This window comes from Protopterus annectens, chromosome 1.part0 (genome assembly GCF_019279795.1).
Source record: "Protopterus annectens isolate FY-2018-M chromosome 1.part0, PAN1.0, whole genome shotgun sequence".
In the NCBI taxonomy this organism is placed as follows: Eukaryota; Metazoa; Chordata; order Ceratodontiformes; family Protopteridae; genus Protopterus; species Protopterus annectens.
The window spans coordinates 4,816,609-4,840,826 of NC_056725.1; the positions used below are offsets into that span (position 1 = coordinate 4,816,609).

Below are 24,218 nucleotides of genomic sequence, written 5' to 3' on the forward strand. Positions count from 1 at the left end.
CTAAAATGGGAAACATGTTTGGTATCCCTAAACTACAAAAAAACCTGTTTGATCCCCCTTTTAGGCCAATTATCTCAGCCCCCAAATGTAAGACGGAAAATATCTCCATTTGGTTAGATTACACTTTGAATCCAATAGTACAACGTTCTAAATATTATTTAAAAGACTCTTGGCATCTATTGGAACAGCTTAGAGAATTACAACCTCTGACATCTGAATTCTTTCTTGCTTCTTTGGATGTACAATCTTTATACACTTGTATTGATCATGAATTTGGAATTGAACATTTAAGACAATATTTGGTTGCTAACACAAATTTAAGTAATATTAAGGTTAACACCATCTGTAGTCTTATGGAATGTGTATTACAAAACAACTTTTTCAAATTCAATGATAAATTTTATAGGCAAGTTTCGGGTGTGGCAATGGGGGCAAGGGTAGCTCCGGCCTATGCAAATCTGACTATGGCACAATGGGAAAACACTTTCGTGGCAAATTCTATTTACAAAGACAAGATCATCTTTTACACCAGATACATAGATGATCTGTTTTTTCTATGGAATGGTACCTTACAGGAATTCCATGACTTTGTTCATTATTTGAACACTACTACAAATTGTCTAACATTCACTGTTGGTGAATTTGGAACTAACATCAATTTTTTGGATTTACATTTAAGTTATGACAAAGTACTTAAAAAAATTTCAAGTTCCATATATAGAAAACCTACATTTGCAAATCAGTATTTGCACAAAAACAGTATACACCCTTACCACATGAAGAAAGGGGTTATAAAGGGTCAATACATTCGTCTAAGCAGGTTGACATCTGACAATGAGATTTTTCTGAGTGAAACAAATAATCTAAGGGGATTTTTTGTCAATAGAGGTTATAAGTTGGCATGGTTAAAAACAATAGAAAGAGAAGTAACATTTCTTCGTGAGACCACAGCAAGGCCTATTTTAACAGTAGGGTCACTGGTCACAGAAGTAACAACTAATTACAATAAGGAATTTAGTGGTTCCTTTTTGCTACCCATTTCTAATGAGATGTGGCTTATTAAAGACATTATTGTAAATAACTGGAAGATTATCTTGGGTAACCAAGATTTAGCGAACATTTTAGGCATTAAACCAATGTTCACTTTCAAAAAAGTAGTTAATCTAAAAAGTATACTTGAGAAAAAGGAAAACAGATGTACTACAAATAGAACGGGTGTCATACAAACTAAAGGCACCTTTTCTTGCCACTGTTGTAAACAGTGTAGATACATCACTAATTCGTCTTCTGTACACTTTAAGCATTTACGAACAACACATTGGTCAAAACAGTACTTTACATGTCACAGTACTATGGTTGTTTATTTTGCTCAGTGCCAAACATGTCCAAGTTATTATGTGGGAATGACCACAAGAGCCTTGAAAGTCAGAATTAGTGAACACATTTTGGCTATAAAGAAAAAAGACACAAATAATGCATTAGCAAGGCATTCTATCATTTGTAATGAATTTAAAAAGTTTACATTTGCTGTTTTAGATAGTGTAAATAGTGTAACATTTGGTGGTAATTTCAAACTTTTATTAGAATGTAAAGAGTCCTTTTGGCAAATATTTTTAGGAGCTGACAAATTTCCAGGCCTCAATGAAACTATAAATACGAGATGTTTCCTGGAAATGAATTCATAATTTTTATTGTGATATCACATATTCAAATGATATAGTTATATTAGTGTTAAACATATACTTGAGAAGTATTTATTTAGGATGTTTTAAGAGTTCATATGTACTATATATAGTTTTCAGTAATTTTTTATGGTATGTCTTTAAATTTTATTCATTGCCATCAATTATGTATGTAAATTAATTGTGATTGAATAGTACTTAAATAGGTGTATGGATGGTGAAGTTGTTTCTGAGGAAGTTCACAGAAGATTAAAGTGAATGAAAGCGCTAAAAACAACTTGTGGAGTCTCATAATTTGCTGCTGGGTTCAAGCTGACTTTGTTTTTCCAGAGTTACTTAAATAATACTAGAGTTCATTTTTTATGCTCTCTGATTGAGTTATGGCAATTATTATAAGCAAATGGCTCTGCGGCAGCCCCCTCTTCTACTAATGTTGTAATGGGCTGGTGGGAGTATGTTGTTTTAAGTGAGATGAGTGTTGAATTTCATGTTCATTATTTTAAGAGATTCGTTGGTGACTTTTTTTTTTTTATAATTGAAGGGAACAATGACACTGTTACATTTTATTGAAGGTCTAAATAACAAGTCTAACTTTTTAGAATTCACTAAGGGTGATAGAGGTTTGTCTGTTAACTTTTCGGATGTTCACTCAGAATGGGATACAAATGCAAATAATTTTAGGAGTAGCATACATAGAAAGAAAACATTTCCAAATAGTTATTTGCATAGTAAGAGCAATTACCCTGCAGTCATAAAGAAAAATATACCAAAAGGTCAATTTATTCATGCAAGTAGAATGACCAGTAATAAGAAGTTTAAGTAGGAATTGTTGTTCATTAGTAATATGTTTAACAGAGGATATGAAAAAAAGTTGTCAGAACTTATTTTTTTGCAATTTCATCTAAGAGATGAGATTTGTACCCCCCAATATTTAAATATGGTTTTATTAGTAATAACGTTAGTAATAACTCAAGATCCATCACTGATGAGAATAGGAAATTGTCTTTCAATATTGACATGACAGTAGATAGTAAACTTATTAAAAACATTATTCAGAAGAACTGGAAGATTTTTGAAGGCAATAATGAATTATACAAGTTAGTCGGCAGTGGACCTAATTTTGTCTACAAAAATAGATGTAGTTTAAAGACATTGTTGCAACACAAAAATACAAAATTTATTTCCGTTTCAAACACTAATAAAAGAAAGGGTATGTTTAAGTATGGCACCTGTAGATGGTGCTGACATATACTGGAAGGGCCATTTGTTTATTTAAATACTTACCCCAAAAATTTGAAAGTACCAGGACACTTTACATGCAAGACTAAGGGAATAGTATATATCAGTGTTTGTAGTGGATGTCCTCCATTTTATGTTGGGATGACCACTAGAACATTGCAAATAAGAATTAGAGAACACCAGTATGCTATCAGAAAATGTGGCAACTAATAATGCTTTATATAAGCATTCAACAGAATGTGTTAGTTATAAAAAAATCCTGTTTTCTATCTTAGAACAAGTTCATTTAGATTTAAGATGTGGAGATTTTAAAGATAATATTGAACAGAGAGACTTTCTGGCAAATAGAACTGAATGCTAATAAAAAGCCAGGTTTTAAATGAAAGTGCCAACATTAAATGTTTTTTTAAGAGACAAAAGGCTATGTTTAAACAAATGGATTAGAGGGTTTCATTTTATTGTTAATGGAATAATTGGTAAATGTGTTATTTTTATGCAAAAATTATAAGAATGATGTTTTTTTTTTACTGTGGTTATTCATTTGTTCTGAAGAAGTCCTAGTGACGAAAGCGTTGAAATAAAGGCTTGTACACTCATTTTAAAGTTTTTTAGGTCTGCTTATGGTGGTTTGCCGCTTCACATTGTTGGGCCAATAAGGCCTTATTATGTTTAATTTTATCGGCTGCAAAAAAGCAACTACTAGAAAATGGAAATCAAAATCTAAACAAAATGTTATTTGAAATACTGAATATAGTAAAACAGGTAACAGAACTGGAAGTGGGATACTTACAAAAAGAAGGAGCAAATTCCACAGATATAAATGGAATTTGTGGGAACATGTATGCAGAATAACATTCAGGAGTAGGGGTGAGGTTTAAGGGAAGGCATGAATTGAGCAGCTTATTTAATACTGGACTGAGACACTTGTTAAAGAAAAAAAGCGTTTGTAAATTGTACATAAATGAAAATGTTAACAAGGTTTGTTTTTTCTATTGATGTATGTGTGCTTGTACATTATTTGATCATTTAATAAAGGTGTTTAAAAATAAAATATTATCTTTCCTTCCTTGCTTCTGTGCAATCCTTGTGTTCTTTTGATATGAGTTAGCACTCTAAAGGCTCCCACCATATCACTTGGCCTTCAATACAAGTGCCTCAAAATTATGTTTTGCTTGAGTGGGCAAATGAAGTGACCCAAAATTATGGGGGCAGGGCATACTGCTGCTGACACTGGCTCAAGTAATGGCCCAATAACCAGAGGGCTATAAAAAGTGTAGCATATTTTCTTTCTTCAGTGGATTTTTTGCAGTTCTGTCCCCAGTGAAACTACAGGACGAGTAGGAGAAGATGGGAAAGAATGAGTCCTTTCAATGAATACAGGTACAGGTGGAAGTACAAGTCATTTCAACAGGGTCACTACACTGTGGGAAAGTTAATAACCTCAGATACAGACTGATGGCATCACCTTGCACTTGGACTGTCACCTATAATAGGGAAGACATGGGAGGCATTATGGAAAGTGGCATGCCAGCGAAGTGATAAACTAAAGTGCATCATGGCACACAAAACCTTACAAAGATAAGCAAAAAGAGCAGAACGTCCACTGCCTTACAAGGCATCGGCCCTTCTACAATGTAAACAGATAAAAGATTAAAGTTAAGTAACACCAACAAAAAGATATTTAACAAAGAACTATGCAGTGAGAAACACAGCTACACATTCACTAAATCTGGACTACCACAGACAACTGCACGACCTATTTTTGATATCACAAGAAGTAAGGAAATAAGTTTGACGTCAATTAATACACAATTCTCTTTGTTGACAGTCCTACTCAAAGGACTCCAATTTTACCTGAAGAGTACACCCTTAATAACTTGCCAGGCATTAGGAGGTGGTTGTTGTTGTTGCTGTTGCTGTGGTTGTGCAGTTTGTTCCACTTGGCCCCCTGCAGCAGCGCCATTGCTGCTCACCTAAAAGAGCATAATTTTCCATCAATTTTCACTGTCTACGGATCACAGAAAAGCAAACACTTCACATATGGAAAAAGCATCAAACAGCAAAACACTTTAGACCAAAATTAAAGCAATTCATACTACAGTCACTTTCAAGTTGATACCGCATTAGTCATTTATAGTATCAATGCACATACTTGTAAGCACATAACTAACAATAGGTGTATCAAAACAGATAGAGGAAAATCTCTCCCAACATCAATGCCACTACACTTAAAAAGCCTGGCATAAATGTCTACCATGCAACCTTTTGTTACTAGACCACAGTTAAAAATTGAAAGTGTGTGTGCACGTACACACACCCAAATATCAATTCCACAAAGTTGCAAGAAAAACCTTGGGCAGAGTCTAGCACCTCAGAGAGAAACAGTAAATACGTGGAGTCAAAAAAGAATGACAGTCTCTCAAAACAGCACGTATGAAGACTAATGAATAGATAATGCATCTAAACCAGTTCAGGAAATAAGGTACACAAGGAAAGGTGGTGGAATGTTGGAAGTACAGGATGTTATCAAAAGAAAGGAAAAGTACAGGAAAAAGTGGGATGGAACAGGCTACAAAGGAATACCAGTTGCTAACAAAAAGGTTAAAACAGCAGTTGCAATAGGAAAGAAAAAGGGGTCAGAGGCACTCTACCAGCTCCTGGAAAGTGACTCAGCAGGTGCCACAAAAACTATCAGGTTAAAGGAAAACTCCACCATAGAACTACCAAGATCTGTTTTTTTTCACTCCATCTTTGTTTCCTGACCTATTTTAACACCTCAAAAATCACTCCAAGTGCTTTAATTGTAATTTTAGCTTGTTTTCTACAACATGGCTACCAATAGGGCTTGATGCATCAACATGACCTTGTTCTTCCTCAACCCATTCTCTTTCCCATAATGCTTTGACTCATGCCAGACATAAGGAAGTAACTAATTCCCATGCCACTGACATATAATGGGATTTGTATGACTTACTGTTATCTTCTATACCTTCTCTAAAAGGACTGCTTCTTTTTGGTCTCCAATCATTCTCATTTATGTTTGGCTCAGAGCTTGTCTTACACTATACTCAAGTTAAGTTGAGTTAAGCTGTGCCAGTTTAAGACCGTCTTTAAACAAAATGCAATTCCACCACCACGTTTATACTCTATCAGTTCTGAAGATGTTACAACCACTGGGAAGAAATTCTTAGCCATATTTCAGAAATGACGGCTATAATCACTAGAGTAAACAGCAACAGCAGCATGAAATTCATGTACTTTATCAAGCTTCTGAGGTTGACGTTAATGATGAGAAGGTCAGAGTTACTTTTTTTCAGTGGCAGAAAGGAGTTAGGTGTAAAGTTAGGGGAGGTGCCAGAATGTGGATTTGGGGGGGGGGGAGGTGAGGGTTTGGCCTGGATTATTATGGATGTCACACTGGAGTTTAATATGGATAAGGAAATGAAGGGTGAGACATCTTAGTTTGGAAAACAGACTGTGATAGATATAGTGTAGTAGCAGAGCTGTGGGTTTATCAGAGAGAACAGTAGAGTGGGGAGGTGTTGAAAAGGTATGGGGACATGTGAACATGGGTTTGTCATAATGCAGGTCCTCAATTACTGGCAAGGTAGGAGAAGGGTTGTTTGTGAGAAGGTATGATTGGAAGGAAGTGGTATAAAGGACTAAGAGTAAAAGAGCTAGCAGGACAGGGAGTGAGATGATAGGTTTCATTAGAGGCATAATAAAGAAGGCAGATTGTAGTTAAGGTTGGGGTAGTGATAGTCAGATTGTAGATAAAGTAAAGAAAATCTTATGCAGAAGAGTCAGAAAGGAGACTTGATGAGATAATGGATGAAGTGAAATTGAAACTTGTAGGTGGAGTGCTGATTGGATGATACAGAGGAAAGGGAGGAGCCTAAGAATAAAGGAAGTTTATCCTGGGGTGGGAATGTGGGTAGGGGAGCGGAGTGAGCCCGAGCGCAGTGAGAGTGAATGGAGTGGCCAGCACCTGGAGGTAGCAAAGCGTTAGCAGAAATGAGCCTGAATAAAAACTAATTAGCTTCAGTGTAGACAATAACCATGTAAAGTCAGGAGTAGAGAAAAAAATAGTATAGGGTGACTTTACAATAAAGAAGAATTAAAGAAAGTACTTGCACTAGCCTTTGAAAGTCAAATAAGAATTTCATGCAATAGTCTGTGAAAGTCCAAGGGAAAAGCCTGGTTGTAAGATAGAGGGTTGAAGGTATCCTTTTGTTAGGGAATTATAAACCCTGGGTCAAAATACGTTTCTGAGGAACAGGGTCGCCAAACTATAAGAAGTACTGAAGGTAGTCACTGGAGGGAAGTCTGTTAGTCAAGGAATGAGGAGGGGCTTTGACAGGATGGTATGCAGCTGTTGTCCCTGGCTTAGTGAGTGCTAAGATGCTATATTCAGCTATTTTGTCAATACTTGTAAAGTACAAATTAGCTTGTAAGTGTAAAGGTTTAGGAGCATGTTCACCATGAAAGAGGCACCTAAATTCACTGTAGGTTATACCCATCTGTATTTAGAATATTTGTTTCCTGGAACATCATCTACATTTTTGAATGCAGAATAGGCTGAGGAGGAAATAAAGTTTACCCAGCAAACAGCCAATAAGGTGAAGGAGACTCTGTTTTTCATTACTCTGACAATAAAAGCAAAATCCACAGACAGAACTTGCCAATAAAACCTTTTCTACTGTTCCAGAGGAAAATAATTAGGAGACTGAAAAAAGCCCAGGCCCAGAATAGAAAAATCAGGAGTATCTTGGACTTGAACCAGTGACCAGTGTTGGGTAGAGGAGATGATCAGAAAGACTAGCAATAATGTGAACAGTAGGAAATAAAAGCAAGACTTATAAAGTGTCACTTATATAAGATGCAATTTGGACATGAGAACTATGCTTCTGCAAGTAGCAGCTAAAAAGATTGGAAGTTTGTAGACAAGGAGTTAAATCAGTAGGACGCGATTCCTACTTTAATTCTGGAAAGAATGAATGAATGACAATGCAACTGTACATAAAAAGGTTTTTTTTCTTAAATTTATTGAAGTAAATTGCTTGCTATATTGCAAAATACTACTGTACAGTACGCAGAGGTATTCTGAATGTAAGGGGGGGGGGTCTTATCTGTGGCTACTGTTTATGCTAGTGACGTTAAGGAAAATAAGTACTTTTTCTTTAATGTATCTGGGATTTGCACTGCAAACAGAAAAAGGCTGGATATAAGCAGTATAATTTCGTACTTCTGAGCTGCTGTAGAACGGTTGTGGAAGTGCACTGACCATATGATGTTTGCACTAAAATATGGTGGCATCCCCTGGTGTTATAAAGTTGGAGGTGGAGAATAAAGCTCTTGATTTGTGCTGCAGACAAGGGGAAAAGTTTGCTTTCTTTTTCTGAGCAATCTAGCAAATGAAAACATGTAAAACGATAGTTTCCAGCATTTGAGAAGAACTATTTCATGCATTTGTAAAGCTACTTATGTTTTTCTTTCTACCACCAAAGCTTTGCAGTTACAGCAGGTCTACAAGTACAAGCAATTAGGAAATTAAATGAAACATGAAGTCTGAGGCATTTGCAAGATAAACAATGTAATTAGTACTTCAAGGGGAACTGGCAAAAAAGTTCAGTGAAAATTAATGAAGTCTGACACACTGAAGGGAATATTTGTGCAAGTTGATGCATTCCTAGTAGTATTCAGCACTTCAATACAAAACATGTACAAGCTAGGTTACACATTTAAGGGTAGCCAATGTCACTTTTCTTAAGGCTGAAAATCAGATAACTAAGAGCATGCAAGCTGGGGGGTTTTCCCACATCTCTGATGGAAACAAGAGATGGGGAAAACAACAACAATCACATTTGTTAACCAAACAGACCCACTGTACAAAAATAATCCCTTTTCAGGGTGACCCAGGAACAATGGATGGTTAACCGACTTGCTCAAGGTCACACAGTAGACAAATGAGGGCTGAGGGAGTCAAACTATACCAGAGGAACTACACCTCACAACCTTAACCTCTGTGCCAACTGACCAAACTGGATCATGTGGGTTCAAGACAGAACACAGGCTCTTAACATGAGCAGCATGAATAAACCCAACTTTCAAATAGGTAAAGTCTGCGAGTATAGCCATTTGGGGCAATTACCCCTATGTGAAGGAGTAAGTTCCATTTTTTGGAAAGCTTATTTAATTTTTTGTGTGTTTACTGTTTAGTAAAAGAGGTTGGGGTTAAAAGGAAAAATGTAGCTTTTTTATTTGTTTCTCAGATATTTTATTGAAAAGAAAAGTCTGCAAAAATGTGACATGGGTTCAAAAAGAGATGAGAATCCACGACTGCACACAAGACAGGCCTGCCAAATACTAATATATACATGCAAATTGCAAGTTAGAAAACTATAGTAAAAAAAAAAAATCATACAGAATATGTGAAACTAATAGCTTTTTATCAGAATGACTTCCGTTATCACTTTTACTTCAGAATGTGAATGGCATCATAGTTATGGACAAGAAACAGGGAGTACTGAATTATATTAAGAAGCATGGGATACAAGCAGTAGCAATGTTATACGAGACACACTTGGATAGATAGGTGCACGTGAATTTGGCCAACAAAGGATTTCAGAATGGATATTCAGCCCTTTGTCACGGACAAAGGAAATGGTGGTAAGACTGATTGTGACAGGGGTTCTAACAGTGCTAGAAAAGAGGAGAAGAAATGTAATGGTATATTTGTAGCAAAAACAGGGTATTGGCAGGGAAAGTACAGTTATGTAAGTAAACTTACCGTAACAGTAGATGCTCTAATAGATTATCACTGCAGCAGCCTAAGCTATTTGGTTTATATCCTGCCCAGGCTATCATCACTGGCCAGCTTTCAAAGCTTCAGGGCACCTTCCACATACCCAAACTGTTATGGATTGAGCAGAGAAAAACGCAGAAAAATGGAGTTTAGGCGACAAAGCTTCAGAGCTTACCTGCCTCAAGAAAGGAAACTAGAACTTTGAAAGAAAGGTGTAAAACATATGTAACTATATACACAAAAGTACATACATCCACACCCTGGCAATACATCAAAAACAAAACAAGAAGACTGAAGGAGGGCACAGCTACTGCTACAGTGATCTATTAGAACATCTACTGTCATGGTAAGTTTACTTAAACAATAGCACTACAGTCAACAACATCTCACTGTTGCAGTAACATAAGCTATGTGGGTAGATTACCATAGATTAGGAACATACATGCACGAGGAAGAAATTCAAGAATACAGGAGCCCTTGGAAAACAGATTCAAAACAAGTTTTGCTAAACCAGAAAAGGTTGTGTAACACACTCTAAATGTACATAGAGAGGACCAAGTTGCAGTTTCTAGAATACTTCAAGTTCATCCCTGTCAAAAAAGCCACAGAAGAGGCCAAAGCCCTGGCACAGTAGGCCCTAACCTAACCTGTTTTGGAGGCATATGGGCCTGAGAATGCAGTTTGGTCATCTGTTTTCTAGGCATAGTGTGAGCTTTAGGCCTGAGGAATTCGGTATTTCTAGCTTGAAACAAAGTCGTCGGTTTAATAATGAAAGTCGGTAGGCCTGAAAACACCCTCAGATGCCAGTGCCTGCACAACGGCTCCAGATCCATCCAAGGTAGAGACATCCGCAGGTTCCATAGTCGAAGAAGCATCTCGCGGCATGCCGGACTCCCAATGGGTCTCAGAAGAGGCCTGCGAATCTGTAGTAGCAGGTATCAGGGGCTGCGAAAGCACCCAAGTACCGGTGGACTGGCAACTAGCTTAACAGAGGCGTCGTCTGCAGTTTTGGAACTATGCTGTCTGTCTCCGTCTTTATCCTTACGTTTTTTCAGAAGATCGGTAGTCGGATGGCTTAAAGCCATTTCTGAGTACCGAGATCAAGAACAGAAGTATTTAACTACAAAAATAGCCTGACGACGAATAGTTCGGGCATTGAACACGGCACAAAACCGACAGCGAGGGATGTCGTGGTCTGGCCCTAAACAGGTGACGCAGTAAGAATGAAAATCTCTATGAGGTATTTGCTTCCCACAGGCAAGACAATTGTTAATTTTTTCTGACATCGGTTAGAACAAGAAAAAAGGATCCCCAACGGGGTACTTATCTTTTTGAAGACTTCAGGTCTGAAACTCGAAAACGAAAGTTTCAGGAGTCAGCCGACTGGCACTTGCGAACTGCTTCTGCTTCGGGCACCGCACAGCAAGAAAGACTGATGTAATGGTGTCTGCTGCATGTTTTATACCCCTGATGACTTGACGTCACGGAAGAAGCAACAGCATCCGATGCAGAAATCCGAAGACTCTGGTATTCAGGCAGGCTGAGGGCTACCTGCAGGCAGATAACCCAAATGTGATGACTGAAACAGTGAAACACGAAGAACATCAGTGGGTAGAATTTGTAGGGCTCCATTGTATGCAAGTCGAGAACGTTTAGCATTTTTGTTTGTTAGTGGTTGCACAGGCATTTTCTGCGCCAACAACTTTAGAGAGTTTTTCCAGAGGTAGGACAGGAAAGACAGGAGTAACTGGGAACACACTTTTTGGGAATGTAACAAGTTGACAGAATTTAAAAATTTCCAACCGAGTACACTCTTGGTTACAATAATTTATATCACAAATATTTCTAAGGAAATTATTATTTTGTGGTGGAATAAAGAAAATGAAATGCCTAGACATATTAAGGCCTAACTAAGTTTAATGCTATCAGCTGCTAAAAAGGTAATTATAAGAAAATGGAAATCAAAATCTAAAATGTAACTGAAATACTGAATGTTGTAAAGGAGATAAGAGTTGCAGGAAGGATCTTTACAGTAGAGAAAGAGCAAAAGTACAGTTTTGTACCTACCATAAATGTAGATGTTCGAGTGTTCACACTGCTGCAGTCATTACACTTGGGTTATCCTGCTGTCAGGCAGTCTGCCAGAGTGCCAAAGTCTTGGTCCGGCGTCGGTTGCTGTCACTTCTTCCTTGATGTCAGTGCTCCAGGGGTATACAAGATGCATCCAACGCCATTTTCTTCAGTTTTTCTTGCCCCAGATGTCAGGTGCCCCCAAGCAGGTAGGCAATACATATTGCTAATTAAAAATATACATATAAAATAAAAACAATACCTTCAGATACATGCAAATACACCACAAAGGTTGTATAGGATAGAAAGGTATAGACAAGTCCAGCTAGTTCAGAGGGGATGGAGGTAGGGTAACCTGGACTGCAGCAGTGTGAACACTCGAACATCTACATTTATGGTAGGTACAAAACTGTACTATGTTCATCATGTTACACTGCGGAAGTCATTACACTTGGGTAGAATCCCAAAGCTAAGGTTGGGTGGCTGGTCTATAAAGAGTTGGGATTGACTATGAGGCCCTGCAGAACTGCAGTGGCAAATCCTGCTCTGGATTTAGAGTAAAGAGGCAAGTGGTAATGCTTGGTAAAGGTGTGAACTGAATTCCAAGCTGCAGCCTCCAAAATTTCCTTGGTAGGTACTCCTCTGAGAAAGGCTGTTGAAGTGGCTGTAGCCCTGGTGGAATGTGGCCTAATGTTATTAGGGACTGATTTTCCATGCTGTGTGTAGCAGTAATGAATACAGTGTCCTATCCATTTGTCTGTTTTGAGATAGCCTTGCCCCCTGTGATCCTGCAGCATATGCTACAAACAGTTGCTCAGTTTTCCTGAAAGCTTTTGTTTTGTCCAAGTAGAAGCGTAGCTGCCTGTGTATGTCCAAAGAGTGCAGAAGTTTCTCCCCTTTATTCTGGGGGTTTGGATAAAAAGTTGGCAAATGGATGGTTTGGTTAAGAGCCACACTAGATACCACCTTTGGCATAAAGGTAGGGTTTGTCCTTAAAGAAACCCTGTCCTGATGAAAAATTATAAAAGGTTCCACTGCCATTAATGCCTGTAGCTCTGAGACTCTTCGTGCTGAAGTTACTGCCAGGAGCAGAGCTGTTTTCCATGATAAAAATTTTAGATTGGCTGTATTGGCTGGCTCAAAAAGTGGCAGGGTCAGTTTTTCCAAAACGAAATTGAGGTCCCAAGTTGGTGTTGGTGCTCTCCGGGGTGGCCTTATGTTTTTAGCCCCTCTGAGGTACTGCTTTAGCAAGGGATGAGAGAATAAAGGAGGATCCGTGTTGTAATGTGCTGAAATGGCAGAGGCGTGGATCTTAATTGATGAGAAGGATAGGCCTTTGTCCAGCATCTCAGTTAAGTATTGTAAAATCTGAGGAATGTTTGGGACAAGAGGGTCAAGGCTTTGAGCCTGGTTCCAGGCGCAGAATCTCTTCCATTTTTCTGAGTAAGCTTTCCTGGTGCTAGGCCTCCTGGCCTCCAAAATGACATCCATAACAGCTTTAGAGAGAGGTGTTGCCTGTTTGACTAATGAATCTGCCATGCAATGCAGCCAGGTTTAGGGATTTGAGCTGACCATGCAGGATCTGATTGTTTTGTTGAGTCAGAAGGTGTGGAATTTGTGGCAAAATCCATGGTGGGCCTTGAACCAAGTTCTTTAAGATTGGGTACCAGTGCTGGCGTGGCCAGTCCGGAGCAATCAGGATCATCTGTGTTTATTCTTGTCTGGTTTTTAGGAGTACCTTTGGAAGGAGAGGCAGTGGTGGGAAGGCATAAACTTTTAAACTTTTCCAGGTGAACGAGAGAGCATCCACTTTCCATGCTTGTGTGTGATAAGTCCTTGTGTAGAATTTTTGTAGTTGGCAATTCAGTGGGGAAGCAAAAAGATCTATGTCTGGGCATCCCCATTTTTGCGTTACCATACTGAAGATTTGTGGATTCAATTTCCATTCGTGAGGGTCCATGATATTTCTGCTTAGATCGTCTGCCAGAGTATTTTTCTTTCCTGGCAGGAATTGTGCTTGCAGATGAACTTGATACGTTACAGCTGTGTTCCACAAGGTCATGGCTTGCCTGCATAGGGGATAAGAATGAGTGCCCCCTTGCTTATGTACCACATTACTGTGGTGCTGTCTGACTTTAATAATAATTGTCCTGGATGCAGACGGTCCTTGAAAGCTGTTAGGGCATTTTGAACAGCCAACATCTCTTTTTGATTGATGTGAAGATGCATCTGGTCTGTGGTCCACTTGCCCTGAATGCATTTTCCTGCCATGTGTGCTCCCCAGGTGTAATCCGAAGCATCTGTTAGAGTCTGCCTGGCTGTGGGTAGGGTAAAAGGCTGACCCTTGTTTAGGTGACATGCCTGTGCCCACCATCGAGACTCCTGTTGTAGGCAGGGTATCATTGGTATTACTGCTTCAAAACTGTGAGAGTGTTGAGTCCAAACACCTTTTAGGTATCATTGTAATTTCCTCATATGCAGTCTGGCATATGGTATTAGTAGTATGCAGGATGCCATGAATCCCAGGGCCTGCAGAATTTTTCTTGCAGGGAGATGGGACTTTTTTGCCAGTAATTGAAAATATTGAGTTAACTGAAATTGTTTGTCTGGCGTGAGATAAGCCATCTGGGCCACTGTATTTAAGCTGGCACCCAGGAATATAATCTGTTGTGAGGGCACTAGTTTTGACTTCTTTTCGTTTACTGTGTAACCTAGAGAAATTAGCAACCTTTTTACAAACGCCAGATGCTGTAGAAGAATGTCCTTTGTCTCTGCTTGAATGAGGCAGTCGTCCAGGTATGGATATATTTGAATTCCTTTTTGTCTGCAAAATGCAATTACTGGTGCCAGGCACTTTGTAAAGACCCTGGGCGCAGTAGACAAGCCAAAGGGCAGTGCAGAGAATTGATAGTGCATTGTACCAGCTTTGAATCTGAGGTATCTTCTGCAATTTTGTCTGATAGGGACATGCAGGTATGCCTCTTTGAGGTCCAGAGTAACAAGCCAAGCCTTCTTGCCCAGCATGGGTAGAAGCTGCTGTAATGTCAACATTTTGAATTTCGGAATATCCAGGTAAGTATTTAGAATTGAAAGGTCTAGTATGGGCCTCCAGGCCTTGTCCTTTCTTGGGACCAGGAAGAGTCTTGAGTAAAATCCTTGTCCTTGTTCCTGTTGTGGTACTTTTTGAATAGCTCTCATGTCCATGAGGGCTGAAATTTGTTTGTGTGTCTCTGCCCATTGATTCTGTGGCAGGTCTGGCATTCCTTTTAGCCTTGCTAAAGTATGAAAGTGGAACCTGTAACCTTGAGACACAATATTCAGAACCCATTTGTCTTGGGTGATTGTTTGCCAGTTTTGAGAAAAAAAGTGCTAGTTTTCCCCCTAAAGGGGCTGCCAAAAGGGAAGTGCTTGGCGTACGAAGGGGGAAGTCATTGGGACTGTTTCCTGTAAGGTTGAGACTTGTCCTCACCTCCTTTTGGGGTTGAGGTGCCCCAATGTAGTCTGTTAGAGCCTTGGGGTTGAGATCTGCCTCTCTGTGGCCTGTCTGACACTGGAAAGGACCAATTCTTTGTTGGCCAATTGCTGCTGAATCGAGGTGGCTGTACCTGTAAGAAATCCTTGACTGTTTGCATAGATTTAGCTTTATCCTCCATTTTCTTTAACACCTCTTCTGCCTCAACACCAAACAAGGTATCATGCTGTAAAGGAGCATCCAATAATTTGCCTTAACATGATCAGGTAAACTCTGTTCTTTTAACCAAGCATGTCTTTGAATCACAGAACCTGTAACTACGGCTCTACAAGAGGCCTCTAAAGAATCAAAACCACATTGCAGAGTATGTTTTCCCACCTGTTCAACTGCATGCAATAAATCCTGCATTTCTTTAGTCAGGAGCTTCTGAGCTTGCAAGCATTTTCTGTTTTAACTGAGCCATTAAATATTGGTGGTACTTAAGCATGTGAAACTGGCAATTTAAAGCCCTCACTGCTAAAGTTGCAGAAGTGTAAACTTTCTTCCCCCATCTATCCAAAGCTCTGGAATCTCTGTCAGAGGGTACTGGATTTTTTGCAATGGAAGCCTTAACCCCTTTTGAACCCTGGGAAATTGTTTCTGGATCAGCAGAAGGGTTTTTATAAAGAAACTTGTGAGAGTCAGGGACTCTATAATACCTATCTGGCTTGGCTGGTGCAGGGGGCAAAGAATCAGGAGATAAGCTGGATTCAGAGAACACATCATCCACAATATCAAGCACAGGCGGAATAGCCAGGAGCCTGTGCTGAGGCAATAAAAGGAAATCCCCGAGCCTTTTCTTGGATTCTGAATAATCCTGACTTTCCCAATGAAAAAGCTCCCTCATGGTATGTAAGGTTTCCCCAAAAGAATAATCCTCAGGAGGAGAGGCTGAAGGTATAGATTCTTCAGCATCAGAGTCCTCATAGGGGGGCAGAGAGTATCCCTGGTCTGAAGAGGAATCAGAGGAAATGGAAACCTGATCAGGGGAATCATAGTCTGCATCCTGCCTAGGCTTTTTCTCAGGAGGGGGATGGGAACCCCTGATTAGAGTAATGAGGTCTTCGGCCACTTTAAGCATCTGTTTCTTAGGCATGGAGGACTGTCCAGGAGAATGCTGTATTTGTTTCTTTGTCTTTAATGGTACTTTTGTCTTGGCTGTTGCTTTAATGTTAAGTTGCGAAGGTCTGAAAACACCCTCAGAAGCAGATGCCTGCTCAGCAGCTCCGGACCCATCTGAGGGATTAGTTTCCGTAGGCCCAATACCTTGAGTTTCCAGAGGCCTAGTTGTCTCCACGTGGGAGTCGGAGGCGGCCTGTGGCTCTGAGGTAGCCCGGGCGTCAGGGGCTGCGAAAGCGCCTCACTGAGAACCAGCGACTGGCCTAGAAGAGGTTTCGTCAGTTTTGGACCTCGGATGCCTGTCTTTATCCTTGTCTTTGCGTTTTTTCGGAATTTCGGTCGTCGGTTGATCCGACGCATAGTATAATTGAACCTTCGGCCAAAGTAGTGCAAAGTAAAATCAAAACGTCTTTTTATAGTGCGTTTGTTAAATCTAGCACAAAACCGACAACTAGTGACGTCGTGATCAGGGCCTAGGCATGTAATACAGTAAGAGTGGAAGTCCATACGAGGTATTTGCTTCCCACAAGAAATACAATTATTAACTTTTTCTGACATCGGTCTGAGGCAAGAAAAAAGTTTCCCCAACGGGGCACTTAGCTTTATTGAAGACTTCGGATCTGAAATTCGACTTCGAAAATCTCAGGAGTCGGCCGACCAGCACTTGCTAACTGCTTCTGCTTCGGGCACCGCAGAGCAAGAAAGACTGAAGAAAATTGGGTCGGATGCATCTTATATACCCCTGGCGCACTGACGTCAGGGAAGAAGCGACAGCAACCGATGCCGGACCAAGACTTTGGAACTCTGGCCGACTGCGGGACCGCCCGACGGCAAGATAACCCAAGCGTAATGACTGCAGCAGTGTAACACAATGAACATCTACATAGAAATAAAAGGAATAGTACAGTTTTGTACCTACCATAAATGTAGATGTTCGAGTGCTCATACAGCTGCAGTCATTACAGATGGGTTATCCTGCCGTCAGGCGGGTCCTCGGTCGGCCGAATTCCAAAGTCTAGGTCCGGCGTCGGTTGTCGTCGCTTCTTCCCTGATGTCAGTACGGCAGGGGTATAAAAGAGGCAGCCGACATTTTCTTCAGTTTTTCTTGCCCCAGATGTCAGGTGCCCCCAGAAGGAAGGCAAAACATAATATTATGCAAACATGCAATGTAGATAAATCAAAAACAGTAGTTGCAAGCAAATACACCACAAAAGAATACCCCAAATAGGTTGTATGATAAAAGTGTTTGTCATAAGGCCTGTCCTAAGAAAGGATGGTGGGAGGGTAACCTGGACTGCAGCTGTATGAGCACTCTAACATCTACATTTATGGTAGGTACAAAACTGTACTATGTTCATCGTGCATACAGCTGCAGTCATTACAGATGGGTAGAATCCCAAAGCTAAGTAAGGGTGGTAGGCACTAAGTGGAACTAGGAGGGGCGAGGATGCCCTGAAGGACTGCTGTGGCAAAGCCCACTCTAGATTTTGAGTATAGTGGAAGGTGGTAGTGCTTGGAGAAAGTGTGCACTGAACTCCAAGCAGCTGCTTCCAAAATGTCCTTGGTAGGGACCCCCCTGAGGAAAGCTGCAGAGGTAGCTGTAGCCCTGGTGGAGTGGGATCTGATGTATACAGGCACAGATTTTCCATGAAATGAATAACAAAAGAGTATGTAGTGGGCTATCCATTTTGAAATTGTCTGTTTGGAAATAGCCTTTCCTTGAGCACCTGTAGCATAGGACACAAAGAGCTGCTCAGATTTCCTGAATGGCTTTGTTATGTCCAAGTAATAACAAAGTTGTCTGTGAATGTCCAAGGAATGTAGTAGTCTCTCCCCTTTGTTCTGTGGATTTGGATAAAAGGTAGGTAAGTGAATAGTCTGATTCAAAGCTACACTGGATACTACCTTTGGCATGAAGGTAGGGTTGGTTCGTAAGGAAACTCTGTCCTGATGGAAAATGATGAATGGTTGCACAGCCATGAGGGCCTGTAGTTCTGAAACCCTGCGTGCTGAGGTAATAGCCAGAAGGAAGGCTGTTTTCCATGACAAGTATTGTAGCTCTGTTGAGGAAGCCGACTCAAAGGGAGGCAGGGTCAGCTTTTCCAATACAAAGTTGAGGTCCCAAGCTGGGACTGGTGGTTTCCGTGGGGGTTTTATATTTTTTTGCCCCTCTGAGGAACTGCCTTAATAGAGGATGTGAGAATAAAAGAGGATCTGTATTGTATTGTGCAGAAATGGCTGAAGCATGAATCTTGATGGAGGAGAAGGAAAGGCCACTGTTTAACATCTCAGCTAGGTACTGTAAAATTTGAGGTATATTTATTACCCAAGGATTCTGGCCCTTTTCTTGATTCCAGGAACAAAATCGTTTCCATTTGGCAGAGTAGGCTTTTCTAGTAGAGGGTCTTCTGGCCTCCAAGATGACATCCTGCACCTCCTTGGAGAGGAGAGTCTGTTGGGAAATTAAGGTATTCTCCATGCAGCTAGATTTAGGGTTTTGAGCTGGCTGTGAAGGGTTTTGTAGTTGTGCTGGGACAACAGAAGAGGGACTAGAGGTAGGATCCATGGTGGGGAGTGTGTCAGGCTCTTTAGGAGAGGATACCAGTGTTGTCGTGGCCAGTCTGGAGCAATGAGAATCATTTGTGGCCTCTCTGCTCTGGCTTTTAATAGAACTTTGGTCAGTAGAGGAAGAGGCGGGAAGGCATAGACTGTCAATGTTGTCCAATTGAAAGAGACTGCGTCCACTTTCCAGGCCTGTGGATGATAGGTCCTTGAACAAAATTTTTCCAATTGGTAATTTCTGTGGGTAGCAAATAGATCTATGTCTGGCTATCCCCATGCCAGAGTTATTTTTGAGAAAACTTGAGGATGCAACTTCCATTCATGTGGGTCTGTCATATTTCTGCTTAAGTTGTCCGCCAGTGTGTTTTCCTTCCCTGGCAGGAATTGTGCCTGTAGTTGAATCTGCAATTCCAGTGCTGTGTTCCATAGGGTCATGGCTTGCCTGCACAGGGGGTATGAATGAGTTCCCCCCCTGTTTATGTACCACACGACTGTGGTGTTGTCTGTCCTTATCAATAGCTGGCCTGGATGCAGTAGGTCTTTGAAGGTCATAAGAGCATTTTGCACGGCTAGCATCTCCTTTTGGTTGATGTGTAGGTGCTTCTCTTTTTGGGACCATTTCCCCTGAATGCACTGATCTGCCATGTGTGCTCCCCAGGCGTAGTCTGAGGCGTCCGATGTGATGATTTGAGTTGCTTGAGGTACACAGAAAGGGAGACCTGTGTTTCTTTGGCATGCTTGATCCCACCACAAAAATTCCTTTTGAAGGCATGGAATGAGTGGTATAATTGTTTCCAAGCTGTGGCTGTGTTGAGACCATAAGTTTTTTAGGTACCATTGTAGTTTCCTCATATGCAGCTTTGCACATGGTATTAGTAGGATGCAAGATGCCATGAATCCCAGAGCCTGCAGGACTTTCCTTGCAGTTAGTCTGGTGAAAGTTGCCATTTTGAAGTATTGAGACAGTTGTCCTTGTTTGTCTGGCGTGAGGTAGGCCATCTGGGTGGTTGTATTTAAGCTGGCACCCAGGAAAATTATCTGTTGAGAAGGTATTAGTTTTGATTTCTTTTTGTTCACTGTGTATACCAGGTAGTTTAACAGTTTTATTACAAATGCCAGATGCTGCAGTAGAATGTCCTTGCTGTCCGCTTGGATCAGGCAGTCGTCCAGATATGGGTAGATTTGTATTCCTTGTCTGCAGAAGGCAATTACTGATGCCAGGCATTTCGTAAACACTCTGGGCGCAGTAGATAAGCCAAAGGGCAATGCAGAGAATTGGTAATGGGTTGAACCTGCAAGAAATCTGAGGTATCTTCTGCAATCTTGTCTGATAGGGACATGCAGGTATGCCTCCTTGAGGTCCAATGTTACCAGCCAACACTCCTTGCCCAGCATGGGAAGAAGCTGCTGTAATGTGAGCATCTTGAACTTTGGCATCTGTAGATACGTGTTTAGGATGGATAGGTCTAAGATGGGTCTCCAATCTTTGTCTTTCCTTGGTACCAGGAATAGTCTGGAATAAAAACCTTGACCTTGTTCTTTTGCAGGTACCTCTTGAATCGCTTTCATATCCATGAGAGCGGAAATTTGTCTTTGTGCCTCTGCCCTTTGATTTTGTGGCAGGTTTGGCAGGCCTCTCATTTTTGGAAGGGTGTGAAAGTGTCCAGAATCCATTTGTCTTTTGTAACAATGTGCCAGTTTTTTTGAAAATAATGCCAGTTTTCCGCCCAAAGGTGCTGCCATTAAAGCTTTGTTTGGCAGGCATAGGGGGAAGTCATTGTGTCTGTTTTCTAAATGACTGATCTATCTTCTCCACCTCTTGGGGTTGGTGCTTGCCACTGTCTAGCTCTGTAAGATCCTTGAGGTTGTCCTCTACCCCTTGGGTGTCTGTATCTGCCCCTTTGAGGTCTGTCCGTGGCTGGAAAGGACCAATTTTTTGAAGGCCGGTTTCTGCTGAAGCGTGGAGGTTGTACCTGCAAAAAATCTTATACTGTTTCCATACATTTCGCTTTTTCCTCCATTTTCTTTACTACCTCCTCAGCTTTAACACCAAACAATACATCTTTTTGAAGTGGTGCATCTAATAACTTTGCTTTGACATGATCTGGTAAGGTTTGCTCTTTCAGCCAAGCATGTCTACGTACAACAGATCTCGTGACAGCAGCTCTACATGAGGCCTCTAAAGCATCAAAACCACACTGCAAGGTATGTTTACCCACTTGCTCTGCTTCATGCAACAAATCCTGCAACTCTTTCAAATCTGGTTGTTCTGTTTGTGTCATTTTGCTTTTCAGCTGAGATAACAAAAACTGTTGGTACTTTAACATATGAAATTGACAGTTTAATACCCTCATGGTTAAAGTGGCAGATGTAAACACCTTTTTCCCCCACCTTTCTAATGCTCTGGAATCTCTCTCTGAAGGTAAAGGGTTTTTTGCAGTAGAGGCCTTTATTCCCTTGGGACCCTGTGAAATTGTTTCTGGGTCTGCAGTATGGCTTTTATAAAGGAATTGGTGAGAATCAGGAACCCGGTAATACCCGTCTGGTTTAACAGGGGCTGGAGGTAAAGAATCTGGATTAAGGCTGGCTTCTGCGTACGCATCATCCAAAATATCTAAAACAGGAGAGATAGCCAAGGGCCTATGCTGGGGGAGCAGTAGAAATTCCCTGAGCCTTTTCTTGGAATCGGAGTAATCTTGGCCTTCCCAGTGGAAGTGTTCCCTCAATGTATGCAGGGTTTCCCCAAAAGAATAGTCCTCGGGGGGGGGGGGGGGGAGACCGAGGGAATAGACTCCTCAGCATCAGAGTCTTCGAAAGGGGAATGGGCATAATCCTGGTCCTCAGAATGGTCTGAGGTAATAGAAGCCTGGTCTGAGGAAGGGTAGTCTTCCTCCAATCTGGGTCTTTTGTCAGAGGGTGGTTGAGAACCCCTGATGAGAGTTATCAAATCCTCAGCCATTTTAAGCATCTGCTTTTTAGGCATGGGGCCTTGAGAGGAGGTCTGGGGACCCTGTTTTTTAGTTTTCATGGCAGCTTTAGATTTAGTGAAGGATTTAATAGAGAAGGTGGAAGGCCTGAAGACGCCTTCAGAAATGGCAGGCCTGACTAAATTTTCAGTTTCCCCGCCAGGAGTGGCGTCGGTATCTGCAGTGGGAATGGAGACAGAAGAGCCTGCGACCTCGGATACTGAAGTCACCGGTAAAATAGTTTCATCGGTAGTCAGGGGCTGCGTAGGCGCCTCGCTGAGAACCGGAGAACCGGTAGTCGGACTAAGTGTGGTCTCAGTACTCGGTGCAGACCTCGGATATTGGTCCTTGTCTTTGCATCTTTTACTTAAAACTGGAGTCGGAGTATCCGACGACATGATATAATTAAATGTTTTGCCAAAATAATGAAGGGCGAACTCCGCCCGGTTGCTTAATAGTGCACTTGTTGAACCTAGCACAAAAACGGCAGGCCGAGACGTCGTGGTCTGGCCCTAAGCAAGGTATACAGAAAGAGTGGAAATCCTTATGCGGAACTTGCTTCCCACAAGAAATGCAATTATTAACTTTGTCTGACATCGGTCAGAGGCAAGAAAAATTTCCCCAACAGGGTACTTAGCTTTAAAGAAGACTTCGGCTGAAATACTTTCGTAAATCTCAGGAGCTGGCCGACCGGCACTTGCGAACTGCTTCTGCTTCGGGCACCGCGCGGCAAGAAAGACTGAAGAAAATGGCGTCGGCTGCCTCTTTTATATCCCTGCCGCACTGACGTCAGGGAAGAAGCGACGACAACCGACGCCGGACCTAGACTTTGGAATTCGGCCGACCGAGGACCCGCCTGACGGCAGGATAACCCATGTGTAATGACTGCAGCTGTATGCAAGATGAACATCTGTGGGAACACTTACAGAATAATGCAGAATTAACATTTAGGAGGAGGAGGAAGAGTAAAATGTCTGGGAAGGCAAGACTTGAACATTTTACGTAATGTTGGTGTGAATAATGATTGCTAAATAAAGAAACCATGTATAATGCATGAAAAAAGAAAAAATGTAATGTTTTCTTTTCTGTCAATGTACAAGTACCAATGTTGACACTAAATATATGTGAAACTAATAAAGGTGTAGAAAAAGAATCAAGAGGAGTGTTCTTAGATGTGCCTCGGTGAACTTAACAGAAGACAGCATAGAGACAACACCTGCACAGTATGTTAGACCAAGGCCTTACATATTAACAGAAATAATAAGTAAGAATAAAAGTTGAGACAACGTTCAAACTACAAGCGATAGAAGAGTCACAAAGTGAAAGGAACAGCCCAACAGTGCTAGCTCTTAAACCTAATGGAAGTATACGATTCTCTAATGAACTTAAGAAAATTAATAATATTCCAAGGTTTGACAGCTATCCCATGCCCACAATTATTAGTCAATACAGAATATGGGAAAATACATATCTGACAGAGGTACTGCTAAGTACAGTTTTCTCCACCTGCTAATGAAAAATACATCCTGTAACTCCCTGAAGTTCCATTTCATTACAAACAGTGACCACTTAGCTTACTTAGAACCCCAACTACCTTTCACAGACCAAAGGATACAACACTGAAGCCCCACTCAGGATATGCTGCTGTTGCATACCTGGATAAAGTGATCATCCATTCAGAGGGCTAGGAATCACACTTGCCAAAAGTGCAAATTGTGTAAGAAAGTGATAAAACAGGCAAACCTGACTGTAAATGCTAGAGAGTAAGCTAGAAAGAAGGGAGCCAAATATTTAGAATACACTGCAAGAATTAGTAGGGTAAGATCACAACTAGAAAAAAAAATAATGGACATAAAAAATTGTCCTATAACCCCAACTAAAAGACCACTGAAGACACTTCTTGGACTAATTAGATACTACAGCAAATATGTGGCTAGCTTTACAACTGTCTGTCCTCTTACAGAACTCAATAAATGAAAAGCTTCTATTAAAGGTGAAACAGTCCCTCAAGAAAGACAAAAGCATTTAATGAGATAAAAAGAACATAATGCTCTACACCAGTGCAACTCTTGACTTTACTATGGAATTTACCCTGTACAAGGATACACCAGAGGTAGGTTTGGGAGAACTGCTGTCCCAGACAGTAAAAGGTATGTGCTACAGTAGTCAAAAATTAAACAACACAAACAAATATTAAGCAACTGAATGAAAACACTTGAATGGAAAGAGAGGCTTTTTCTCTCTGAAATACTATTTATTATGAA

General features: G+C 40.9%; 1 protein-coding gene across 4 annotated transcripts in view; it reads right to left on the minus strand.

Annotated features, from left to right (window-relative positions):
• Positions 1 to 24,218, minus strand: part of CLPTM1 (CLPTM1 regulator of GABA type A receptor forward trafficking) — a 1,743,979-nt gene that overhangs the window by 1,569,397 nt on the left and 150,364 nt on the right. For 2 of the 4 annotated variants that reach the window (XM_044078057.1, XM_044077978.1), the window contains exon 2: positions 4,776 to 4,894. The exons of the other annotated variants lie outside the window; for them this stretch is intronic. In XM_044078057.1, coding sequence (XP_043933992.1) covers positions 4,776 to 4,894 — 119 coding nt within the window. The remainder of the gene's footprint in view (positions 1 to 4,775; positions 4,895 to 24,218) is intronic. 4 annotated transcript variants of the gene reach the window in all.